General features: G+C 38.7%; 1 protein-coding gene across 2 annotated transcripts; it reads right to left on the minus strand.

The window, feature by feature from the left end:
* Positions 1 to 11757: 11757 nt before the first annotated feature.
* LOC103492004 (scarecrow-like protein 3) lies at positions 11758 to 14209 on the minus strand. Of its 2 annotated transcripts, XM_017045416.2 has the most exons (2): positions 13320 to 14198; positions 11758 to 13211 (listed from the first exon to the last, which is right to left on the minus strand). In XM_017045416.2, the coding sequence occupies exons 1-2, from the start codon at positions 13444 to 13446 to the stop codon at positions 12031 to 12033; spliced, it is 1308 nt and encodes a 435-aa protein (XP_016900905.1). In that variant the 5' UTR covers positions 13447 to 14198; the 3' UTR covers positions 11758 to 12030. The 2 variants fall into 2 exon arrangements, with proteins under 2 accessions (XP_016900905.1, XP_008450378.1); XM_008452156.3 differs by having other exon boundaries at positions 11758 to 14209.
* Positions 14210 to 24841: the final 10632 nt, after the last annotated feature.

Consider the following 24841-nt stretch of genomic DNA (forward strand, 5'->3'; position numbering starts at 1 on the left):
GAGCCGAAGGGAGCCACTTCGATCCGCGCCCAGCCGTCTCCCGCAGCCGCCACTCGAAGCCGATCCGCCGCGCGTGCCTCCAGCCGACGAACGAACCCGGAGCCGCTCCACGCCCGCGCGCCCGAAGCCGAAACCGAAGAGCCGCGTCCGCGTGTGAAGCCGCGCCGCGCGCTTCTGTGTAGCCGAGCCGCGTCTCCCCTGTTGCAAGCCGAGCCGCGTCTCCCCCTGTTGCAAGCCGAGCCGCACGCGAAATCCCTGTACCGAGCCGAGCCGCGTCTGCCCAAGCCGAGCCGGTCCTGTCTTCTTCCAGCCGAGCCGCCAGGACTAAATTGGCTCCATCCACCTATATTTTGGTAAGCTAATTAATTATTGTGGTTTTTCCGGTAAGACTCCATGCTCGGACGTTAGTTAAATTAATTTGGATCTAAATTCAATTATTTTTCTCAAGGGACGTCTTGGACCAAGAAATTACTGCAGCGCGGGATTTCTTCAGTAGGGGCTCGAGCACTGCAACCTCCTTCTAGGGTAAGTTATTTCAACTTAGTCTCGAACCGTTAGTCGTTGGCGACCTATTTACAATCTTGACTCATTAAACAGTTAGGACTTCGTCGCTTGGAAAGCGTACTGCCTCGCGGTTAGGACTCGACAAGTGAATCTCCAGGTAAGAGATTCTACTACTAGTTTCATGTTTGAAGTATGAGACTGTGTATGCCCTATGTTGCATATTGAGAATTTGACAGTATGATGCCTGAAATAAATGTTAGTATGATGCAAATGACGATATAATTGAGCTATAGCCTGTTATGCGTGGCAAGATCTATTATGGTTACGACGAATGTCGGGACGGAGAGTGTAGAAATGATTTATGTGACATGTTATATGCTGATGCCATGTGTATGTTTACTGCAATTAGGGTACCTGTTAGCTTGATTTTGTTAGAGTCGTACCTGCATGGGTGTCCTTCGGGATCACCACCTATTGAGGACTGTGTGGTCCGACGGGACGCCAGTCTAGCATGATATAGACATGACTCGAGTGACTCGACGGGGTCCTCGCATCCCGACTGTCCTAGGTGTCCCCGGGCACCGAAGACCAGAGTTACGTTCCTACGGGAGCGCATGATTGCACGTGTTCGGGAACGTGCCAGAGATTGGGTACCAGTTATCAGGACTCTAACAGGAAGTTAACAGGCACCTAGTGGGACTAGTAGTGGGTCCCTTACTGAGTATTTTTATACTCATTCTCTCCATTTCATGTTTTCAGGTAGAGGACGGGGCAAGGGCAAGGGCAAGCTGGCGAGCGACCCGAAGTGAGACCGAGGAGGGCCATAGGGACTACCGCTTCCGCTTATTTCTTATTTCAGATTTTAGCATTTGAGTTTGAGTACTTTTTTATTTTTCACTATCTTTTATGTAGATAGGGCCCGAGTAGGATTTCAGAACGTTCACACATTTTTGCATGACTACCTTGTTTATGTTTTTATAAATGAATTTCTTGAACCGTATGCTTTTAATAAAATTTTTAGACTTAAACCACTTGTTCTATATTTAGTAATGACTTCGATTCAGCATAAGGAGTTGGGTCGTTACAGTTGGTATCAGAGCACAGTGTTTTAGGTTCTGTAGACTGACCTACGATGTAAGTCATTTTTGTTTGGTTTTACTTCACCCTATGGCTATACGGTCCTTCGGCACTCGCCAGGTATGTCTAAAGCCTTGCTAATGTTAAGATTACAATTTTGCCTGAATAGTCTAAGACCTAGATATAGGGTGTTAAGTTCTTGTGGTGAGAAGTTTGTTGGTGAATTTTAGGGAGAATGCCGCCACGTAGAGGTACACGCCGAGGAGGTGGTAGGGGAGGCAGAGGAGCCGGTCGTGGCCAGCCGGAGGCGCCACCTGTTGCACCGGCAGTCGACCCAAACGCACCGGTCACCCAGGCGGATCTCGCCGCAATGGAGCAGCGTTATCAGGACATGCTGCAAGCTGCTTTGGCGCCTTTCCTTGCCGCCCAGCAGAACCAGGCCGCCCCTGTTCAGGCTCAGGCCGTCGCTCCTCCAGCCCCTGAGGAAGCTCAACCAGTACCAGTTCAACTGTCGGCCGAGGCGAAACACTTACGGGATTTCAGGAAGTATAATCCCAAGACCTTTGACGGATCCATGGACAACCCCACAAAGGCCCAAATGTGGTTGACGTCCATAGAGACTATTTTCCGGTACATGAAGTGCCCAGAAGACCAGAAGGTGCAGTGTGCAGTCTTCTTCTTGGAGGACAGGGGCACCGCCTGGTGGGAGACCGCGGAGAGAATGCTAGGGGGCGATGTAAGCAAAATAACATGGGAACAGTTCAAGGAGAACTTCTATGCTAAGTTTTTCTCCGCCAATGTGAAGCACGCCAAGCTGCAAGAGTTCCTAAACTTGGAGCAAGGCGACATGACGGTGGAGCAGTACGACGCCGAGTTCGATATGCTGTCCCGCTTTGCTCCCGATATGGTAAGAGATGAGGCTGCCAGGACGGAGAAATTTGTTAGAGGACTCAGGCTAGACCTTCAGGGCATTGTCAGAGCCCTCCGCCCAGCCACGCATGCTGATGCACTACGTATAGCACTGGATTTGAGCCTGCCTGAGAGAGCCGATGCGTCTAAGGCTGCCGGCAGAGGGTCAGCCTTGGGACAGAAGAGAAAGGTTGAGACGCAGCCTGACGTAGCACCGCAGCGAACACTGAGGTCAGGAGGTGTCTTCCAGAGACACCGACGGGAGCTTGCAGCAGCCGGGAGGACTCTGAGAGAGCTACCCGCTTGTACTACCTGCGGGAGAGTCCACGGAGGTCGTTGCTTGGCTGGAAGTGGAGTCTGCTTTAGGTGCAGACAGCCGGGGCACACTGCTGATATGTGTCCTCGGAAACCCTTTGAGACGACACCGCCCCAGCCTTCTGCGGCCCAGCAGGGGAGAGTTTTCGCCACTACCCGGCAGGAGGCCGAGCGAGCTGGCACTGTGGTGACAGGTACGCTCCCAATTTTGGGGCACTATGCTTTTGTGCTATTTGACTCTGGGTCATCCCACTCGTTTATATCCTCCGTTTTCGTTCAGCATGTGGGTTTAGAGGTAGAGCCTTTGGGTAGTGTTTTGTCGGTTTCTACTCCATCTGGGGAGGTCCTGTTATCCAAAGAACAAATAAAGGCATGTCGGGTAGAGATAGCGAATCGTATGTTAGACGTGACCTTGCTAGTGTTAGACATGCAGGATTTTGATGTGATACTAGGCATGGATTGGCTATCAGCCAACCATGCAAATATAGACTGTTATGGCAAGGAAGTTGTCTTCAACCCTCCCTCCGAGGCTAGTTTCAAATTCAGGGGGGCAGGCATGGTATGTATACCCAAGGTCATCTCAGCCATGAAGGCTAGTAAACTACTCAGCCAGGGTACTTGGGGTATTTTGGCAAGCGTAGTGGATGTGAGAGAGCCAGAAGTTTCCCTATCTTCCGAACCCGTGGTAAGAGAGTACCCCGACGTTTTCCCAGACGAACTCCCAGGACTTCCGCCCCCCAGAGAGGTAGACTTCGCCATCGAGTTAGAGCCGGGCACTGCTCCTATCTCGAGGGCCCCTTACAGAATGGCTCCAGCTGAGCTAAAGGAGTTGAAGGTCCAGTTACAGGAGTTGTTGGACAAAGGCTTCATCCGGCCCAGTGTGTCGCCTTGGGGAGCCCCAGTATTGTTCGTGAAGAAAAAGGATGGGTCAATGCGCCTTTGTATTGACTACCGAGAGCTGAACAAGGTGACAGTCAAAAACCGCTACCCCTTGCCCAGGATTGATGACCTGTTCGATCAGTTGCAGGGAGCCACCGTCTTCTCCAAGATCGACCTGCGATCAGGCTATCACCAGTTGAGGACTAGGGACGGTGACATCCCCAAGACGGCCTTTCGATCGAGGTACGGACATTACGAATTCGTTGTGATGTCTTTCGGCTTGACTAACGCTCCTGCAGTATTCATGGATCTGATGAACAGGGTGTTTAAGGAGTTTCTAGACTCGTTCGTCATAGTCTTCATTGACGACATCCTCATTTACTCAAAAACTGAGGCTGAGCACGAGGAGCACTTACACCAAGTTTTGGAGACCCTTCGAGCCAACAAGTTGTATGCCAAGTTCTCCAAGTGTGAATTCTGGTTAAGGAAGGTGACGTTTCTTGGCCACGTGGTTTCCAGTGAGGGAGTTTCAGTAGATCCCGCAAAGATTGAAGCGGTGACCAACTGGACCCGACCGTCCACGGTTAGTGAAATTCGAAGTTTTCTGGGCTTGGCAGGTTACTACAGGAGGTTCGTGGAAGACTTCTCACGTATAGCCAGCCCGTTGACCCAGTTGACCAGGAAGGGAACCCCTTTTGTCTGGAGCCCAGCTTGCAAGAGGAGCTTTCAGGAGCTCAAACAGAAGCTAGTGACTGCACCGGTCCTGACAGTGCCCGATGGTTCGGGAAACTTTGTAATCTATAGTGACGCCTCCAAGAAGGGACTAGGTTGTGTCCTGATGCAGCAGGGTAAGGTAGTTGCTTATGCCTCCCGCCAGTTGAAGATCCATGAGCAGAACTACCCTACCCATGACTTGGAGTTGGCAGCTGTAGTCTTTGCACTGAAGATATGGAGGCACTATCTGTACGGTGAGAAGATTCAGATTTACACCGATCATAAGAGCCTGAAGTACTTCTTCACCCAGAAGGAGTTGAACATGAGGCAGAGGAGGTGGCTTGAGTTGGTGAAAGACTACGACTGCGAGATCCTATACCACCCAGGCAAAGCGAATGTAGTGGCTGATGCGCTAAGTAGGAAAGTTGCACATTCAGCAGCGCTAATCACCAAGCAGACCCCCTTACTCAGGGACTTTGAGAGGGCAGAGATTGCAGTCTCAGTAGGTGAGGTTACCGCACAGTTGGCTCAGTTGACAGTCCAGCCAACCTTGAGGCAAAAGATCATTGCTGCTCAGCTGAATGATCCTTATCTGGCAGAGAAGCGTCGCGTGGTAGAGACAGAGCAAGGTGAAGGCTTCTCCATATCCTCTGACGATGGCCTTATGTTTGAAGGACGCCTCTGTGTGCCGGAAGACAGCGCAGTTAAGACGGAGCTTTTGACTGAGGCTCACAGTTCCCCGTTTACCATGCACCCTGGGAGTACGAAGATGTACCAGGACTTAAGGAGTGTCTATTGGTGGAGGGGCATGAAGAGGGATGTGGCAGACCTTGTCAGTAGATGCTTGGTGTGCCAGCAGGTGAAGGCACCTAGGCAGCATCCAGCAGGGTTGTTGCAACCCTTGAGTGTGCCAGGGTGGAAGTGGGAGAGTGTGTCGATGGATTTTATTACGGGACTGCCCAAGACCCTAAGGGGCTACACGGTGATCTGGGTCGTGGTCGACAGACTCACGAAGTCGGCCCATTTCGTGCCAGGGAAATCCACTTACACTGCCAGTAAGTGGGGGCAGCTATATATGACAGAGATTGTGAGACTACATGGAGTACCCGTATCCATCATTTCAGACAGAGACGCCCGTTTCACATCGAAGTTCTGGAAAGGACTTCAAATTGCATTAGGTACAAGGTTGGACTTCAGCACGGCATTCCACCCTCAGACTGATGGTCAGACAGAGAGATTGAACCAGATTTTAGAAGACATGCTGCGAGCCTGCGTACTAGAGTTTTCAGGAAGTTGGGACTCCCATCTGCATCTGATGGAGTTTGCCTATAACAACAGCTACCAGGCTACTATCGGTATGGCACCGTTCGAGGCTCTGTATGGCAAGTGCTGTAGATCCCCTGTCTGCTGGGGCGAGGTTGGAGAGCAGAGGATGCTAGGCCCCGAATTAGTGCAGACGACCAACGCAGCCATACGGAAGATCCGAGCTCGTATGCTGACAGCCCAGAGCAGACAGAAGAGTTACGCTGATGTACGACGTAAGGACCTCGAGTTTGAAGTGGGAGATATGGTCTTTCTGAAGGTTGCACCCATGAAGGGTGTTCTGAGGTTCGCGAAGAAGGGGAAGCTGAGCCCACGCTTCGTAGGGCCGTTCGAGATATTGGAGCGGATTGGCCCCGTGGCTTACCGCTTGGCGCTACCCCCATCGTTTGCTGCAGTGCACGACGTATTCCATATCTCCATGCTGAGGAAATATGTCGCAGACCCAACACATGTGGTGGACTTCGAGCCACTGCAGGTTAGCGAGAACCTGAGCTACGAGGAGCAGCCTGTCGAGGTCCTGGCAAGGGAGGTCAAGAAGCTTCGCAGTCGAGAAATTCCACTGGTCAAAATCCTTTGGCAGAACCATGGAGTGGAAGAGGCCACGTGGGAGAAAGAAGAGGATATGAGAGCCCAGTACCCCGAGCTGTTCGAGGATTAGAACTTTCGAGGACGAAAGTTTTTTTTTTAGGAGGGAAGATTGTAACGCCCGACAATTTCGGTTTCTTTTTTTGTTTTGACCATTAATATTAATACTAAGTGTGTTTATTATTAGTATTAAACTAAAGTTTTTATGGATTAATTTTGAAGTTAGGGGGTGAAATAAATTAATGGCTTAGCAAATAAATGGCCTTGGAAAGGGTCAAAGGTGGTTAATGGAGGAGAGAGGAAAGAGGGTTTTAGGGTTTTCTTTTAATTATTTTTTTTATTTCTTTTAAAAAGAGGCATGGGGAAGTGTGAGACTCTTCACCTTCCCAAAGAAAAGAAAGAAAAAAAAAATAGAAGAGGAAACCCTAGCCGCCGCCGCACGCCGCCGCACGCCGCCGCACGCCGCCGCACGCCGCCGCACGCCGCCGCCGCCAGCTGAAAGAATAACCCTCGGAGCCGGCCGTAGTAGAGCCGACCCACCGCGCGTCTGCAAGCCGAGTGGAAGCCGAGCCATCCTCCGCGCGTCTGCAGCCGAATCCGCAGCCGCCAGCCGAGCCGGAACCCGCCGCGCCGTTTCGACCTAAGGAAGACCGCCGACGCCGCGCCGCTCCGATCAGGAGGATAGCCGAGCCGCGTCGCGTCGCTTCGATCGAGCCGATCTGTGTAGCCGAGAAGCTCCGTCAGCCGCGTCGATCCGAGAAGCTCCGTCAGCCGCGTCGATCCGAGAAGCTCCGTCAGCCGCGTCGATCCGAGAAGCTCCGTCAGCCGCGTCGCTCCGATCGAGCCGAAGGGAGCCACTTCGATCCGCGCCCAGCCGTCTCCCGCAGCCGCCACTCGAAGCCGATCCGCCGCGCGTGCCTCCAGCCGACGAACGAACCCGGAGCCGCTCCACGCCCGCGCGCCCGAAGCCGAAACTGAAGAGCCGCGTCCGCGTGTGAAGCCGCGCCGCGCGCTTCTGTGTAGCCGAGCCGCGTCTCCCCTGTTGCAAGCCGAGCCGCGTCTCCCCCTGTTGCAAGCCGAGCCGCACGCGAAATCCCTGTACCGAGCCGAGCCGCGTCTGCCCAAGCCGAGCCGGTCCTGTCTTCTTCCAGCCGAGCCGCCAGGACTAAATTGGCTCCATCCACCTATATTTTGGTAAGCTAATTAATTATTGTGGTTTTTCCGGTAAGACTCCATGCTCGGACGTTAGTTAAATTAATTTGGATCTAAATTCAATTATTTTTCTCAAGGGACGTCTTGGACCAAGAAATTACTGCAGCGCGGGATTTCTTCAGTAGGGGCTCGAGCACTGCAACCTCCTTCTAGGGTAAGTTATTTCAACTTAGTCTCGAACCGTTAGTCGTTGGCGACCTATTTACAATCTTGACTCATTAAACAGTTAGGACTTCGTCGCTTGGAAAGCGTACTGCCTCGCGGTTAGGACTCGACAAGTGAATCTCCAGGTAAGAGATTCTACTACTAGTTTCATGTTTGAAGTATGAGACTGTGTATGCCCTATGTTGCATATTGAGAATTTGACAGTATGATGCCTGAAATGAATGTTAGTATGATGCAAATGACGATATAATTGAGCTATAGCCTGTTATGCGTGGCAAGATCTATTATGGTTACGACGAATGTCGGGACGGAGAGTGTAGAAATGATTTATGTGACATGTTATATGCTGATGCCATGTGTATGTTTACTGCAATTAGGGTACCTGTTAGCTTGATTTTGTTAGAGTCGTACCTGCATGGGTGTCCTTCGGGATCACCACCTATTGAGGACTGTGTGGTCCGACGGGACGCCAGTCTAGCATGATATAGACATGACTCGAGTGACTCGACGGGGTCCTCGCATCCCGACTGTCCTAGGTGTCCCCGGGCACCGAAGACCAGAGTTACGTTCCTACGGGAGCGCATGATTGCACGTGTTCGGGAACGTGCCAGAGATTGGGTACCAGTTATCAGGACTCTAACAGGAAGTTAACAGGCACCTAGTGGGACTAGTAGTGGGTCCCTTACTGAGTATTTTTATACTCATTCTCTCCATTTCATGTTTTCAGGTAGAGGACGGGGCAAGGGCAAGGGCAAGCTGGCGAGCGACCCGAAGTGAGACCGAGGAGGGCCATAGGGACTACCGCTTCCGCTTATTTCTTATTTCAGATTTTAGCATTTGAGTTTGAGTACTTTTTTATTTTTCACTATCTTTTATGTAGATAGGGCCCGAGTAGGATTTCAGAACGTTCACACATTTTTGCATGACTACCTTGTTTATGTTTTTATAAATGAATTTCTTGAACCGTATGCTTTTAATAAAATTTTTAGACTTAAACCACTTGTTCTATATTTAGTAATGACTTCGATTCAGCATAAGGAGTTGGGTCGTTACAATCAGCTACTTTATTTTCTTTACCAACTCGATGTTTAATCACAAAGTCAAACTTTTGAGGGAAAGAAATCTAGCGTGCATGCATTCTGCTGATGTTTCTTTGAGATTGAAGATATTTTAGGGAGAAATGATCGATTATGAGTATAAACTCCTTGGAAAGTAGGTAGTGTTCCCATTGTTTCAATGCTCGAACAATGGCATATAATTCCTGCTCATAGGTACTCCAAGACTGTCTAGATAGGCTTAGATTTTCGCTGAAATATTCGATTGGGATTCCTTGTTGAGATAGGATAGCCCTAATTCCTGTGCCAGAAGCATCAACTGCTACTTCAAATGGTAAAGTAAATTCTGGTAGTTGCAACATAGGGCTGGAAGTCAACTTTCTTTTGATGTCATTGAAGCTTTCTTGTTGTATTAGGTCCAGGACTTGAAGTTTCCCCTTCTTAAATAATCAGTAAGCAGTGCAGCATGTGAGCTGAAATTTCTGATGAACTTCCTATAAAAGGAAGCTAAGCCAAGGAAGGCTTGTATCTCTTTAATGGAAATTGGAGTTTGCCAAGTACTGATTGCTTCAATCTTTTTAGGTTCCATTCTTATTCTTCCTTGCTCAATCATGAACTCGAGAAAGAGAATTTCCTTAGGGTTGATGTATAATTCTTTTTCTGTTGGGACTTGAAACCGTTTTTGTAGATGTAATATATGTTCATCACTGTTGGTGTTAGACACGTGTATATCATTAAAATAAACCACAATAAATCTATTGAGAAAGGGGTGAAGCACTTGGTTCATCAGCCTCTTAAAGGTGCTAGGAGAATTAGATAGCCCAAAGGGCATGACTAGCCATTCGAATAAGCTTTCGTTCGTCTTAAAAGTTATTTTTCAATCATCTGGGTTACTTTTAGTTCTTAAATACAAGTGATCCTCTAATGAACAATTTGTTTATGATCAAACCACTAAACAAAAACCCCTCTCGTGTCATAGAGAGGGTAGAGCCCTTTGTTCAAGTCCCGGAGACACCATTTAAGAGAACACTTATCTATTTATTTTAAAGTCGGGAAGGAGCATGAATTCCATCTTGTGTGATTATGTTTCCAGCTCCCCACTCAGTCTTGTCCCTAAAATGATAAGCATATTGAGTTGGCATTCTGACCATTTTCACCCGCACAAATCAAAGGACAATCCCTTGAGAACAGGAGTTCGTAATACACTTAGGATTAAGACTAAGTTACCTAGGTCATCCTAATGAAATAGAAACTCAACTAGTTAACGAAGTTACATCTAGTGGTTACTATTTCGTGGTTGGGTCTTATGCAAACTAATTGCATAGGATACCTTTACTAGCATGTCACCTACATGAACGTGTTGGATCATTATGTTTGTATCAAATAAAAAGTGAGTCGTATCCATAGTGTTACCAGCATAAGGTACCCAGTCTTATCCTTATACTATAGGCCCTTTAAGCTATATTTCACACACTGATTCTTATATGTCTCTACATACTGTTCAAGACTCATCAAACAACTTAGAGTGCTAGTTTATTGGATTTAGGTTATCAAAACAAAACTAATAATATAATCAATAACATTTATTGAAATTATAATAATAACAATTTATTAATAACGTGGATTATATTTACTATCTACGACTTTTAGGACATAAAACCCAACACATTATACGAAGACAACATGACATGTATAGCTTAAATAAAAGAAGTTTATATTAAAGGTAATAGAACAAAGCACATCTCATCGAAGCTTTTTTATACTCACGATCTTAAAGAAAATGACGACATTACAGTACAACAAATTTGTTCAAAGGATAACATAGGAGACTTACAAAATCATTACTTACTGCAAGTTTTGAAAAATTGGTGCACAACATTAAAATGTAACGATTCAGATATCTCAAATGATGTGTCTATAAGGGGGAGTAGATTTTATTTTTGTACGTATTTATGAAATATGTACTTTTTTCCTTCACTGAGATTTTTTCCCATTGGGTTTTTTCCTAGTTAGGTTTTAACGAGGCATATTTCATATAACTAACAAGCCTCTAAGGGGAGTATTATAAATACTATTAATATATAGATGCCCATTAGTGTGCTTCGTAGCCATAACCATATGTCAACTTATTAATCCTCCAACACTCATGTCATGTGTAAGTAAATATGGATTCTTAGTGACCAAGTAACGTCACATGCTACTTGTCAAATTGTCAATAAATAGTGGTATTTGGTGTATTTGTAAGGGGCAACATTATTGGAGAAAGTGAAGTGGAGAAATTAAAATTTTGAGATTTTTCTAATTTTTTTATTAATTAATTAATTTATATATTATAATAAATTATTTTAATATTATATTATCTCGATTTCAGTATTTTGCGACAGAAACTACTTTATTACATTCTTAGAAAGATGCATAGCATCAAATAATGCACCAAAATAGATGGAGGTTCGCTACTTAGATTTTTGCGATGGAGGTTCACTACTTAGATTTTTGTGGACCTTTCAACTTAGCATTTAGATAATTTCACATCATCACTAAGTCTTCAGACCCATTTGATATCATTCTTATTTAAAATATTTTATTTTATTTTTATCGAAAAGAAGTAACAGAGTGAAAAATGGAAGGAAAAAGAAAACATAATCATATTTTTTCAACTTTAAGTTTGAAATATTTGAACGAGGAAAATGTAAATATTAACCTTATACAACACAAATTCTATCCAAGCATTCGTTTTCTTTATTATTTTTCTCATACAGTGACCATTGATGTTGATATCCACCATTGTGGTGTTTGTTCTAATATTACCAGACAGCAATCACAATTCATTTAAAAGACTATGGGCTCAAGTGTTCCAAAGCAAAGACAAACCCAACACAGAAAGATGACCCGATCTAGAGAGAGTTTAAAGAGTACTGCACCAATCTTTGTACGTCTCACTTGTTTTTATAAAGTAAGAAGAGATTGTTATGTAGTAAACTACAAACAGAGTGTCCAGCAAAATGCACAAGGATGAATGTAGCCCTCAAATATTTTTCGAGTTTGGATAAAGTTTCAATATACAAAATAGGCCACAAGAAAAGGTTGTGTTGGAGTTGATTTCTTCTGATACAAAGAATGAGCCATGATGAGACCAAAACCAATGTGATGATATTATAGTTTCAACAAACATGAAGGCCTCGTGGATTTTTCAAGTAAGAACACAACATCGTGATCATTCTTGTTCGCTAATCTAATCGAAATGAAAAGAATTGTTTCGCCTATAATAAGAAAACAGATTCTATATTCCATTCTACTTACAACATCTCCAAGCCGAAACCGAAAACAATGGACGATCTTGCCAACAAATCATCACACAGCCATTCTCTTCCTTCATCCTATAACCACCACAACCATACCCCTGCAACAAGCTCCGAGCCTGCAGCATTCCATAATAACTCAAAGGCACTTGCCTAAACCCAGCGACATCGAACCGCTGACTCCAGTTCTCATGTTTTTCATGCCGTTCCTTCCTTTCAGCTCCCTCACAAGCTATGATGTTCTTAATCTCTTCCCCAAATAGCATCTTTTCCAACTTCAACCTCTCCAGGGATGTTCTTGACATGTTAGACTCCAAACAATCAAAGATAGCTGCATATGTGTGGAGAGCTTCCAATAATCTCTCCATAACTGTTGTACCGTTATGGTTAGAATCTTGTTCTGTTACGACCATCACCTTCGGCGTCAAACTCCACAATCCATTCAAAAAGCTGTCAATCTTCGTCGCATTAGCCTGAGATAGTGCTGAAGAGGAAACTGAATCGGGACTTGGACTGCATCCGTTAACCATATCCTTGTCGAGTAACTCGCTCAATGTGGTTTGGTTGAGATGCGGGTATCTCGAGTATTGAACTCCATTTACATTCTTGGCTGCTGATGGAGATGGCTTTTGCAAGGCTTCATTATCATATCCCAAAAGGTTGTGCAACTGAAGAACTGAATTGATAGCCAGAGCCTCCCCGGTTTTCACACGAAGCTTTTCCATATCAAGATCCTCTAGTCGACTGATAACGGAATTGAATTGAAACGGGATATCCAATTTCTCGGCTTCATTGGTCAACCTACGAGCCATTTGATCCAGAATCTCTTTCTGTGGATGAACTCCAGTGATTCTCAAATGTGGAGGTCCTTCAGGCCTCACACTCAAAACTTGCAAAAGAGCAAGCCATTGAGCAGTTTCATTAGCATTGAGATCAATAATATGAATCATCTTTTCCCCCTCCATGGCTTCAACAATAGCTTGATTAGTAAGCACAAAAACCACCTTGAGGAATGGAAACATTTCAAAGAACAGTTTCTTAACAAGAATCTCTTCTGACACCATTGGTATCTTAGTAGAGTTAAAGGCCTTGTAAAGACCAGGCCAAGTCTTGAGGATCCTATCCGCTAGAGCCTCGGCGAAGTACGCCGCAATTCGCTGCATTGTATCACCATCTGGAGAAGCAAGATGGGATATTTGATCAAGGGCAAGATTAGCTCTGTCAAGACTACCAACAGCCACATGATTTGCACAAGTAAGCAACAAATGGATTAAATACAAACCCCTCTCCTCAGATTTAAGCTCTCTAAGCCATGGATATGGGGAACCCAATTTAGGGGAAAGAGACATCATTGTGAAGAACTGAAGAGGAGAGGAAGTTATGGAGGATGTACCTTCATCTTGAAACATTGTTAGACACAACAGAATCAAAGTATTGGAACAGAGGAGCAAAAGACAAACTAGGATTTCCCAACAATCAACTTCACTGAATAAACCAGCAGTTCCTTATGAATATCGCACAAACAAGAATCAATTTAGACGAACAAAAGAGAGCAAAATCCTCAGTTATCCTCATCATTTCTCAGAGATCAAATTAAACGTGAGAATGGAAACTAAAGGGCAAAAGACAAAAAGGGTTTGTTGCTAGAGAATAAATACATTACACAAACACAAACAAGAGAGAGACAAAACACAAAATACAAAACTCAAAAAGGGAACACAGAAAATACTCAAGTGGGTTAGTCGCAACAGAAAATTTCAACAAAAACGTAACAAGAAACAAACTAATTAAGCAACAAGAATGAAATTAAAAGGGGAGGAGAGGGAGGAAGAAGAGGAAGAAGAGGAAGAAGACGAAGAAGACGAAGTGAAGGAAAGGAAAAAATGAATGGTAAATGGAAAAATGGGTTAGTGGGTATTGTAAAGAAGCGAAAAGGCAAGAGGAAAATGGAAGAAAAATCCAAAATGGAAAAAAGTGTCGGTACTTGAAAAGTGTTGGGTGGGTTTCCTCTGTTTCGATCATAAGTTTGTGAATTGAATTGAATTGAATTCTGTAAGTTGTGTTGTAGTTGTGGGTGAGATGACTACGTTCTCGACAAAGCGTGGTGGTATGATGGTTTTGTCCTCACTGATTTCTTGTCTTTTACTCTAAAGTGGGGAATATCGAATTTCTGAACAACATCGTCCTCTGTTTTCTTCTTTCTTTGCTCAGCCTTAAAAAGGGTGGAAAACAAAATAAATTAAAGATTTTTCCTCAAGATTTTTGTCTGCTTGGTTTTTTTTTTTTTTTTTTTTTTTTTTTTTTTATAGATGGTAAATAATTTGTCATTTTTATTATTATTTTTTAAAACTCTTTTTATTTGTCTTACGATTTATTAATTTATTAATCATTTATGGTGTGGATCTACGTAGTTCTTAAAAACTCTTTTATGTGACAAATAATATAAAAGAGGAATTTTGTATCCCGGAGGTGAAGAGAACCACAAGACACCATAAGAATAAGGAAACAATAAAGACAACAATTAAGAGAAAGCACAAACAACTCAAACAGAAAAAAGTCCAAAGAAGAGATGGTTTGGGTCACCTCAAGAGAAGTCCATGTAACAACAAATAAAATTCTCAAACCTAACAGTATGACTAATAATTTGGGAGAAAATGTTAGACTTTGTGATAAGCCCCAATATGCTTTAAGTTTACAAAGCTAGAGGTCCTTCTAGGATCCTTGTAAACAGACACAAATGAGTCTAACTTACGGAAGGGTTCCAACCAAGAGTTTAGTTAGAGGATGAATCACTCTTAGATCAAACTTAGAATCTATGATGGTCCCTCCTAGATCCTAAGACGACTCACTCCAGAATTAGATTGATCAAAACTAATCCAATGAATCGATTGAACATCAAACCTAAGACAAGATTTGATAGAAAAGACAACACCAAAGAGGTTGAATAAGCAAAAGCTTTTTAGTATTCATTCTATTCATTTCATAAGCATTACAAGCCTTTTTATAGGCCAAATGGTCATGGATAGACCAAGGAACTCAAAAGTCATTCAAATACACTTAATTGCAAATTGTAGAAAATAAGACCTAGGAACTTAAAACTTGATTACACATCAAACGAGCAACCATTTCTCAAAATTAAAAGATAGAATTGTTTTTAAATTGTCTTAAATATGTGTTATGTAATCCGCCCCTCATAATGGTAATGTTTGACAACCTTGACATCACAGAATTCCAAGAGATGCAAGTTGGATAGCCACCTCTTCACAAATTCTGCACACTTTTTTCGTTTCCCGTGCCATCTTCCAAATTACACAACTTTTCCCGTGCCATCTTGACTCCATGCTCTTCTTGACTTGCTGAACTAACATTATACAAGAATTTGAGTTCAAAATTCTTGGTTTCTCGTTGTGCATTTGCCAGTTTTTGAACATGCAGTGTGAAAACCTCTTGTATCTTCTTTGTCTTGCGATTTGTGATTGGTCCTTCAGGTACATACAATAAATTATTGAGTGAATCCACATCACTTTGGTTCCATAAATGTCTCCTAAATAGTTCATGCCTTACGAGAATTTCATTAAAAAAAATTGTGATCAAATCACAACAACTAAATTCTAACTTTTAAAACTACGAGGACTAGTTCTAATTTTCTCCACATATAGGTATTGAATTTAAAATTAAAAAAATAAATAAGAAAATTTTACCACTAAATAACCATTTGATTTTTTAAAGTTTTTAATTATTAAGCTTATAAACACTCTTATACCTCTTAGTTTCTTATCTTCTTTTTATTATTGCTTAAAAAACCAAATCAAGTTTGAAAAACTAATTATAAAAAAGAGTTTCAAAGGTAGTTTTTGCTTTTAGAATTTAGGTAAAAATTTCCCTTCTCTTTCTTCTTCCTTTTTGTGATTTATTCATTAATCTTCCAAATTTCTTCATCTCCTCTTCCAGTTTTTCTTTCTTATATTTTTAAATAACTTATTCTTCTTATTAAATCTCTTATTTCATCTTTACTATTTTCAGAAAGATTCTTTGAAACTACTTCATATTCCTCATATTTAAAAATATCAAGATCGTTTAAATATCATTTTGACACGATCTAAACGATTGTTTACCATTGTTAACACGATTTATTGTAAACAAATCATTTAAATTTGAGATCATTTTCCCATCGGTTAAAAAGAACTACAAGATCGTATTGATATGATTTAAACGATCGCTTACCATAGTCAACACGATCGTTTAGCATGGTCAACACGATCATTAGATTTAAAGTTTTAAAGGATCATTTACATTGGACTATGTTAAGATTATGTGGGCCCATAGTATTTGTTGCATATACTGAAGATGTTGCACGTGCAATTTGGGTAGCAGACTGTGGCTGGTAACAAATTACGTAAAAATGAGATTCAAACCTTGATTATTCAGGTTTTTTCGGAAGACTGGTTGTTCAAATTTACAATGCGTGTGTTGTGAAAAACAGAATATATAAGGATGGTCGAATCTCAACAAAAGGGGTTGTTGTAGAAATTATCCCATAATGTAGAAAGGACTGATGCTCAATGTTGCATGTAATGTAACTAAGAATGATTCGAAACATGAACTTGTATTGAAATTGATTGAAAAACATTTGCAATGTGTTCAATCCCAATTAAGATCGCGTATTACTAAGTTGAATGTACATAACCTTGATCGAATGATTGATGAGATAATAAATCAAGGAGGAGATCTTCATTGTTAACTTACTTAATCAACACGTAGTGATTAAGGGGAAGATTTTGATTGATTTAGAACAATCATAGATTTAAGAGTAATTAGTCTGTGTATGTTTTCTAATAACAATAATTCTGTATAAAGTGAGGACCATTTTGTAAACTCGGTACTGTGTGAATTATAAGTTCTACCTTATGATGTATTGTTTGTTAGTAATAAAATCTTCTCTCACGGGCCAAGTACCCCCCAGGCGTAGATGCAGAGCCATTGAACTGAGTTAACAAATCTCTGTGTTTATACTGTATCTACTATATGCACTTATTGTTGAACCTACTATAAGTGAGCATACGTGTCTCCTATCTATCGATTTAGTTGTTGACTGTTTCATTATTTTCAGACTGTACGATCGCTTACCATAATCAACATAATTGTTTTCCTTGATCAACACGACCGTTTTTCATGATAAACAAGATTGTTTAGATTTGAAGGCCTTTTCCCATTGTTTAAAAAGAACTACACGATCGTGTTGATACAATCTAAACGATCATTTACCTTAGTCAACATGATCGTTAAATTTAAAGCCTGTTTTTTTCATCGTTAAAAAAGAACTACATGATCGTGTATCATGATTGTAGTACACGATCATTCAGAAGAAAATTACTCGTGTGAGTTGTGGCCAATTAATTGCATGTTGATTAGGACATTTTTTGTATTTCTCATTGTCTATACGATATAATTAAATATTTTACCTGTTTAATTTGTTCTATCTTTGAAAAAAAATCCATTTCATTAAGTAATTTTACAAGGTTTCAAAATATAGAAAGATAAGCCAACTTACTAATATAAAAAAATATGACATCTATCCATGATAGACAATAATAGATATTGACGTATATGTTTATAATACACAATGCCATTTTATTATATTTGAAAATATTTTGACTAATAAAATCCATTTAAGACGATTAAATGTACTATCTAGTTAAAGTTACCTTTGAAAAGAAGCAACTTTGAATTTTGTCTGGATGTGAAGTGGAAAGGGAATCAAGGGGTGGGGTTTAAATATTCCAAAAAGAAGGATAAATCCAAAGAGATCATAACAAAGATTAAAAAAGAAAAGAATACCCCATTGTTGGGGTTTGTTTAGTAGTGGGGTAAGTGATGGTGGGGAAAATGCAAGAAAGTTCAACCAATGTGCTTCCAAAACCCAAATTTGTTTTGTTTTGATTTGTTTTGTTTTCAAAATGGCAAATGACCATACATTTTGGTATTATCTTCCCTTCTATTAAGACAAAAGGACATGGTAGTTAAGCTAACTTCCAAAATCAGATACTACCTTTATCCCTACTTGTTGACTCTTATAGGTCCCTTTTCAAATTCAAAAAAAAAAAAAAAAAAAAAAAAAAAAAAAAAAAAGAAACCCCACTTCTTTTTATTTTCTTTTGTTTCTTTTTGTTCTTGCAACTCTTGCTAACTATTTTAAGACTCTAAAATAATGGATGGATTAGGTTGAATACTTCTCCTCTCAACTTTCCACTATCTTCTGTTTGTCTCTAAACTTTTCATAAAATTAATTGAAACTTAACTAACATAGTCATGTTAGTGTGTTTGTTTATTTACTAAGATACCTTCCATCAAAAGTTATTTGAGATTCACATGTGGTAGGTCATATATCGGGTTTAATAACAATGATAAAAAATAACTTTGTTTGCAAAGTTAATAATGGCTAATCAATTAATATAAATTTTTTTAAAAAAAAAATTAGTATATCTCAACTGACATAATATCGTTCTATCAACTTTGAGTTAGAAGTCTAATTTCTCCAATTTACATATTGTAAAAAACATATTATTATTTTTCTACGAAAAAGTTTAGAAAAGAGTAATTAAGATTAATTCAATCATTTATATCAGCAGAAGATCATGATAGTACTAAAAAATGAATGGAGGAATGAGCTTATGAGTATAGAATTCTCTCTTTTGGCATTAAGATGAGAGGTTTTCATTTAATTAAACTACAAAATTATAATAGTTAGTTATGGAATAATATCAATAAGAAAATATATTAGTGAATATGATTACCAACTTAACTATAAGCCAATAGTTAAGACATTAATAATTATCTTTTAGAGATCAAAGGTTTAAACTTTCACTTACACATGTATGGTATCTAGCGATATAACATATGTTGAAAAAAATATAATGATTAAAAAAACATTTTATTAGACATACACATACACAAAAAATAGAATAAAAATCAAGTTTATAAATAAAATGCGACATTGAACTACTAAAATGTAGTTTGATTAGTTAAAAGTAAGTATAACTCGACTACCACGTTAGTTCTTAGTTCAAAATGCCTGCACCTCAAATGTTCTAACTTTTATTGTACTAAGAAGGAAGCAAAAGTAAGTTGAAATTGAAAGTGTAGAGTTACCCTGATGTTCTCACGAAGAGTTTAATTTGATTTGATTTGATTTCTAGTCAAATTATTGGAACTGATTGATTTGATTTTTTGAAGAAAAATTTGAACTGTAAAGTGAATTCATGATTGCAAAACAAAAACAAACCATGTTTGAACCAATTGATTTCTTCCTGTGGTTTTTTCTTTTTCAAATTTCCTAAAAACATATAAGAAAATATTTCATGTTGGAAAATCAAATCTAATCAAAACATGAAAATCGAGAAAATATAATATATAAAGGAATAATAAATAAAGAAAATAGGAAATTAGAAAAATCTTTGTAACTCTCTTCCATTTATTTGGAAATTTGTCCTATCCGTGCGTCTCTTTACAAATTCATCTAAGGCCTCCATTTATAATCGGTTATAGGAAAAATGGAAAGTAGGTGGTAAGATTACTTGGCTACTAATAGATAATATCTTCAAACATGTCAATGGTATTGGATGATTAAGTAGGTGACACATGGTCGATACTAAGCTTGATAGATAATGGGCATTTATTTATTTAATATTTATAAGATTCTCTCTTAGACGTCTGTTGAATAAGAAATTTTGGAACCAATCACAAATTGTCACATCATTTACTAAAACAATTATATTTGGGATTAACTAAAAATTGACATGTGTCCCAAATTAAATTTAAAGACAAATTGGACAATTCTAATGATGTCACGTGTCTTTATTATGACAATTGAGTCAAATTAATTATTTTGGTTCAATTAAATATTATTTAGTTAGCTAAAATTCAACTGAGCCCAAGAATAAGCTTAATTTAGCCTAAAATAAAATATGACTCAAATCCATGTGATTGAGCCCATGGGTATGGTCCATAGACCAGAACAGGCTCAAGTCCATAAAAGCCCACTAGGGAATTCTATAAATAGAGAAGTTCTCTTCATTTGTGGAGGTTGGAAATTTTTGACTCCAGAAGGTTTAGAGAATTCTCCCAAGAGATAGAAGCCTCCTCAACTCCTGAAGTTCACCACCCTCGAAGATTGAAGCTCCTTTGAAGATACAAGCTTTCTTTCAAGTCTCCAACTTCAAGAACATCTTTGAAGGTTGAAGCTCCTTTGAAGATACAAGCTTTCTTCTAAGTCTCCAACTTCAAGAACACTTTCGAAGATTGAAGCTTCTCTGAAGATACAAGCTTTCTTCCAAGTCTTCAACTTCAAGAACACCCTCGAAGATTGAAGCTCTTTTGAAGATACAAGATTTCTTCCAAGACTCCAACTTCAAGAACATCACGTGTTTCGCTTCCTCAAATCAAGCATAAGCATCCAGTCGAGAGAGAATCAGAGGATCAAATTCTAGAGATCGGACCACATCGTATCAAATCAACGTAAATACAACATCAACACAAATTCAACTCCACGAATCAAATTTCTTCGGAAATCTCATGTGAACAACGTCCATTACATTTATGAAATATGTCTCATTAAAATCTTACTAGGGAAAAACCCAATGGAAAAAAAATCCTAGTGAAGGAAAAAGAGTATATTTCACATATACTTACAACTATAAAATTTACTCCCCCTCATGGACATATCATTTGAGATTTGTGAATTGTCGTATTCCAATATTGTGCACCAATTTTTCAAAAGTTACGATTGGTAATGATTTTGTAAATAAGCTTGTTTGGTTATCCTTTGAACAAATTTGTTATACCAAGATGTCGTCATTTTTTTCAAGATCGTGAGTGTAGAAAAGTTTCAGTGAAATATGTTTTGTTCTATCGCCTTTAATGTAATCTCTTTTGATTTGAGCTATACATATTGTGTTGTCTTCATATAATGTTGTTGAAAAAAGTTTACTAGAAGACAAACCACATGTGTTGAGTCATCGATTTTAACTATATACATTCTCGACTAGTTTCATGAATTGCAAGAATTTTGATATGATTTGAGGAGGTGGTTATTATGGTCTGTTTTACGAATTGTCAGATATATCAGTTCTTCCACATTTTTTTTGAGTTAGGTAAGACTCAAACCTAATTCAGAAGGGGATTGACAAACAAGGTAACCACTAAGCTACTTACAAGTATTAAAAATTAAATAGTTTTCTTTATATATAATATATAAAGACGATAAAGTTGAGGGGAGCTGGGCCTATACTAAATCCACCGGTTCTCTTATCAATTATTCCTCGAAGATAACGAAGTATATACTTAATTCTATTCCAATGTCTTTTTGTGGGAGATGAATTGTATCTAGCTAATAAATTTACTGAAAATGCAATATCTGATATAGTATTATTAGTAAGATACATAAGTGCACGAATTGCACTAAGATATGATACTTCAAGACCAAAAAGTTCTTTATTATTATCTCGAGATCGAAATATAACTTTCTTCACATTCAATGAATGAACTTGCTGCACTTTATCCATATAAAATCTCTTCAATTTTTTCATGTATAAGTTGATTGATGAAAAAATATCTTATCTGCTAAATATATAATGATCTCTATAACTTTATTGAATATAAGTCTCAATAACTTGATTTATATGTTTTACGTATTTTTAATCCTTCTTGGACTTTTATATAAATATCATTATCAACATATATCTATATAAATATGCATGTTGTGACTACATCCATAAGATACATGTCCATATTTTCATATACAACCATGTCAATTAAAAATCTTAATATGATTGCATCCACCACCGGAGAATATGTCTCTCCTCATAATCAATACCAAGTCTTTGTGAAAAACTTTGTGCAACTGATCTTACTTTACATATTGTGATCTCATTATATTCATTTCTTTTTCTCATAAATACTCATTTATATCCCACATGTTTAACACCTTCTAATGTTTGGACTACTAGTAAAAAACTTATCATTTTGAAAGTTAATTTAATTCTACCTCAATTGTTTCTTTCCACAAACACCATTTTTTTCTCTGCCAACATTCTTCAACAAATTTTGGTTAAGGATCTTTATTTTCTAATATAAGAGCAATATTATATGCAAAAATGTTGTTAACAACTAAATTAGTTGGACTCCTTTTTCTTGTCATGACATAGTTTATCGGAATCTCATTATTATCCTTAGTTGTTTTATCTTCTTCGATATTTTTGTCAGAAGTCAAATTTTGGATTTCTTCTGGAACATCCATATCCTTAATTGAACTATTGATGCGATTTCATTTTCAAAGATTTTTATCTTTGAAACCTACTGGTCTACCACGCTTTCTGGCAATATGTTTTGTAAATATGATTCAAATATTTTGTTTGTGATATTTACAAAGTGGGTCCTAACCATAGTGTTACTAAGTACCCAACCTTATCTATATACCATAAACCTTTTAGAATATTGCTTATGATATTATTGAATCTTAGTTTATTGGATTAAGTTACACAAGTGCTAAAATTGAAATAAATAATATTTCATTAATAAAGAAGTTTTTACAAACGACACATTTAGGGCACATAAACCCCAACACCTCTTACTCGTAAAATCCCCCTCACTGAGTCTACAAATTCTCTAATGCCACAGGCCCAGAATTCAGAATCGAAAACTATCAGCCCTAACATTCCCTTGCGATCCAACTACATCATCTTCACTTGTGTTAAATGATTCAAAGAGTGAAAGTTGTCCCTAGAAACCAACATCGGGTCCTTTTAACATGCTTTGTCCTCACTCACATAAATCATAGGAAAATTCCCAGGAGGTCCCCCCAACATAAAATTGTTCTAAGCTAAGCACACCTAAATTTGAAGTTCCTATAATTGAGCTATCGAAAATGAAGGTGCACCTTATTGGTATAAGTAGTAACTTTCAATATTCTTAAGTCTTTCTTATTCTTACTTTCATGTCCTCAAGATCCATCTCATTCAGATAAGATATTGATCCTAAACTCATAGTTTTTCATGAAGCTTCAATTAACAACTTCAATCTCCTAATCTCTCATGTAGTATCCCGATCTCTCACCCAATCTCATTCACGACTTTAGATTGAATAACAACTTCAATCTCTCGATCTCTCACCCCATCTCCATCATTCACAACTCCAGATTGAAGCTTCAACTAACATCTTCAATTTTCTAATCTCTCATGTGGTCTTATGAATACTCACTCACTCACTCACTCTCCATTGTTCATGACTTTAGATTGAATAACAACTTCCATCTCTTGATCTCTCACTCATTCTCTTGGTCTCTCAATCTTTCAGTCTCTTAATCTCTTGAAAAGAAGGGGAAAAAAAGAACTAGAAATGAAAAGCCACCCAACTTAAAAAGGGTGGATTGACCCTCTATATAAAGAAGGAATAGTTGTAAATATATAAATTAGATTCAAAATAATAAAGCATATAGCAACATTTTAAAAAAATTGCAAATATAGCAAAATTTTCAAAGTCTATCACTGATAGGAGTTTATTGATAGGCTATATTGCAAATATTGGTCTGTCACTGATAAACAATAAATGTTTAATAGTGATAGAAGTCTATCACTAATAGACTTTGTCATATTTACAATTTTTTAAAAATGATGTTATATACTTAATTATTATTCCTAAAATTGCTACCTATTATAATTACTAAGAAAGGATAGAATACATACTTGACCAACCTAAATTTATTCTTAAAAAATTATTCTTTTGTAAGAAGTACAATTCGCAAGAACTTCATTTTGAACAATCCAATGAACAAGTTAAATAAACTCAATAGTACTTGAAAAAAAAACCATAAAAGATATTTGAGACGGTGAGTTAAGTTATAAAATTTGAAATTAATATATTAAAGATTAAAAATTCAAGTGTGAAATTATAAGATGATGTTTGTCGATGAATGATAAATATGCGAACTTCAACAATATTTACTATTAAAATTGAGTTGCTTATCACCAACCTATGAAGTTGGTAGGTCAAATATCCCTTCAACCCGAAACATCCCCTCAAATTTCAATTTTACTTGCAGTTAGAAAAACATAAATGAAATTTATAATATCCTCCCTATAGATGAGATTTTTTATTCAAGGTGTTAATCAACCATAGGGGTATACAAACCCATCACTATTTCTGACCATCATCTTTGAGCAATGCTAAAAAGTGAATGTCCAATTTGTAAGTGATTGTGCAAACAATAAATGACAGTACTTCTTGTCCTAATAATATACATAATTGTAGCACATCACGATAGTCTATCTATAATGGATGCTTTTCAACCACAAAAGTGGGTTGAGATATGTTTCCTCTTTTATTTGCTTATTATTTATTATTTTACTTTTTAAAAAATAAAACTTATGAAAATTATTTCACCATTACAATGAGTCCAACTTACTTTAAAAAAGCATTTAAATGATTAAGAATGTGTTTGAATTTTTTTTAAGTGCATATACATTCTCAAATGTTTAATTTAAAAACAAGTCATAAAAAAAAAGTGTTTGATAACTATTCAAAATAGTTTTTAAACACTTCTATGTCAAACTTTAAAAATACAAAAACGTTTTCCTCTTGTCATTAATGAAATATTTCCATTTTAGTTTTGAAATTTATACTTGTTTTCACACCAATTTTTTAAAAAATATTTCATTTTTCCTAACAAAGATGTAAAATTCTTAGTCAAATTGGAAAAGAAAAAATTTGAAACCATATTTTTATTTTTCAAAACTAAATTTCAAAAATCAA

The sequence above is a fragment of the Cucumis melo genome, chromosome 2 (assembly GCF_025177605.1).
Source record: "Cucumis melo cultivar AY chromosome 2, USDA_Cmelo_AY_1.0, whole genome shotgun sequence".
NCBI lineage: Eukaryota > Viridiplantae > Streptophyta > Magnoliopsida > Cucurbitales > Cucurbitaceae > Cucumis > Cucumis melo.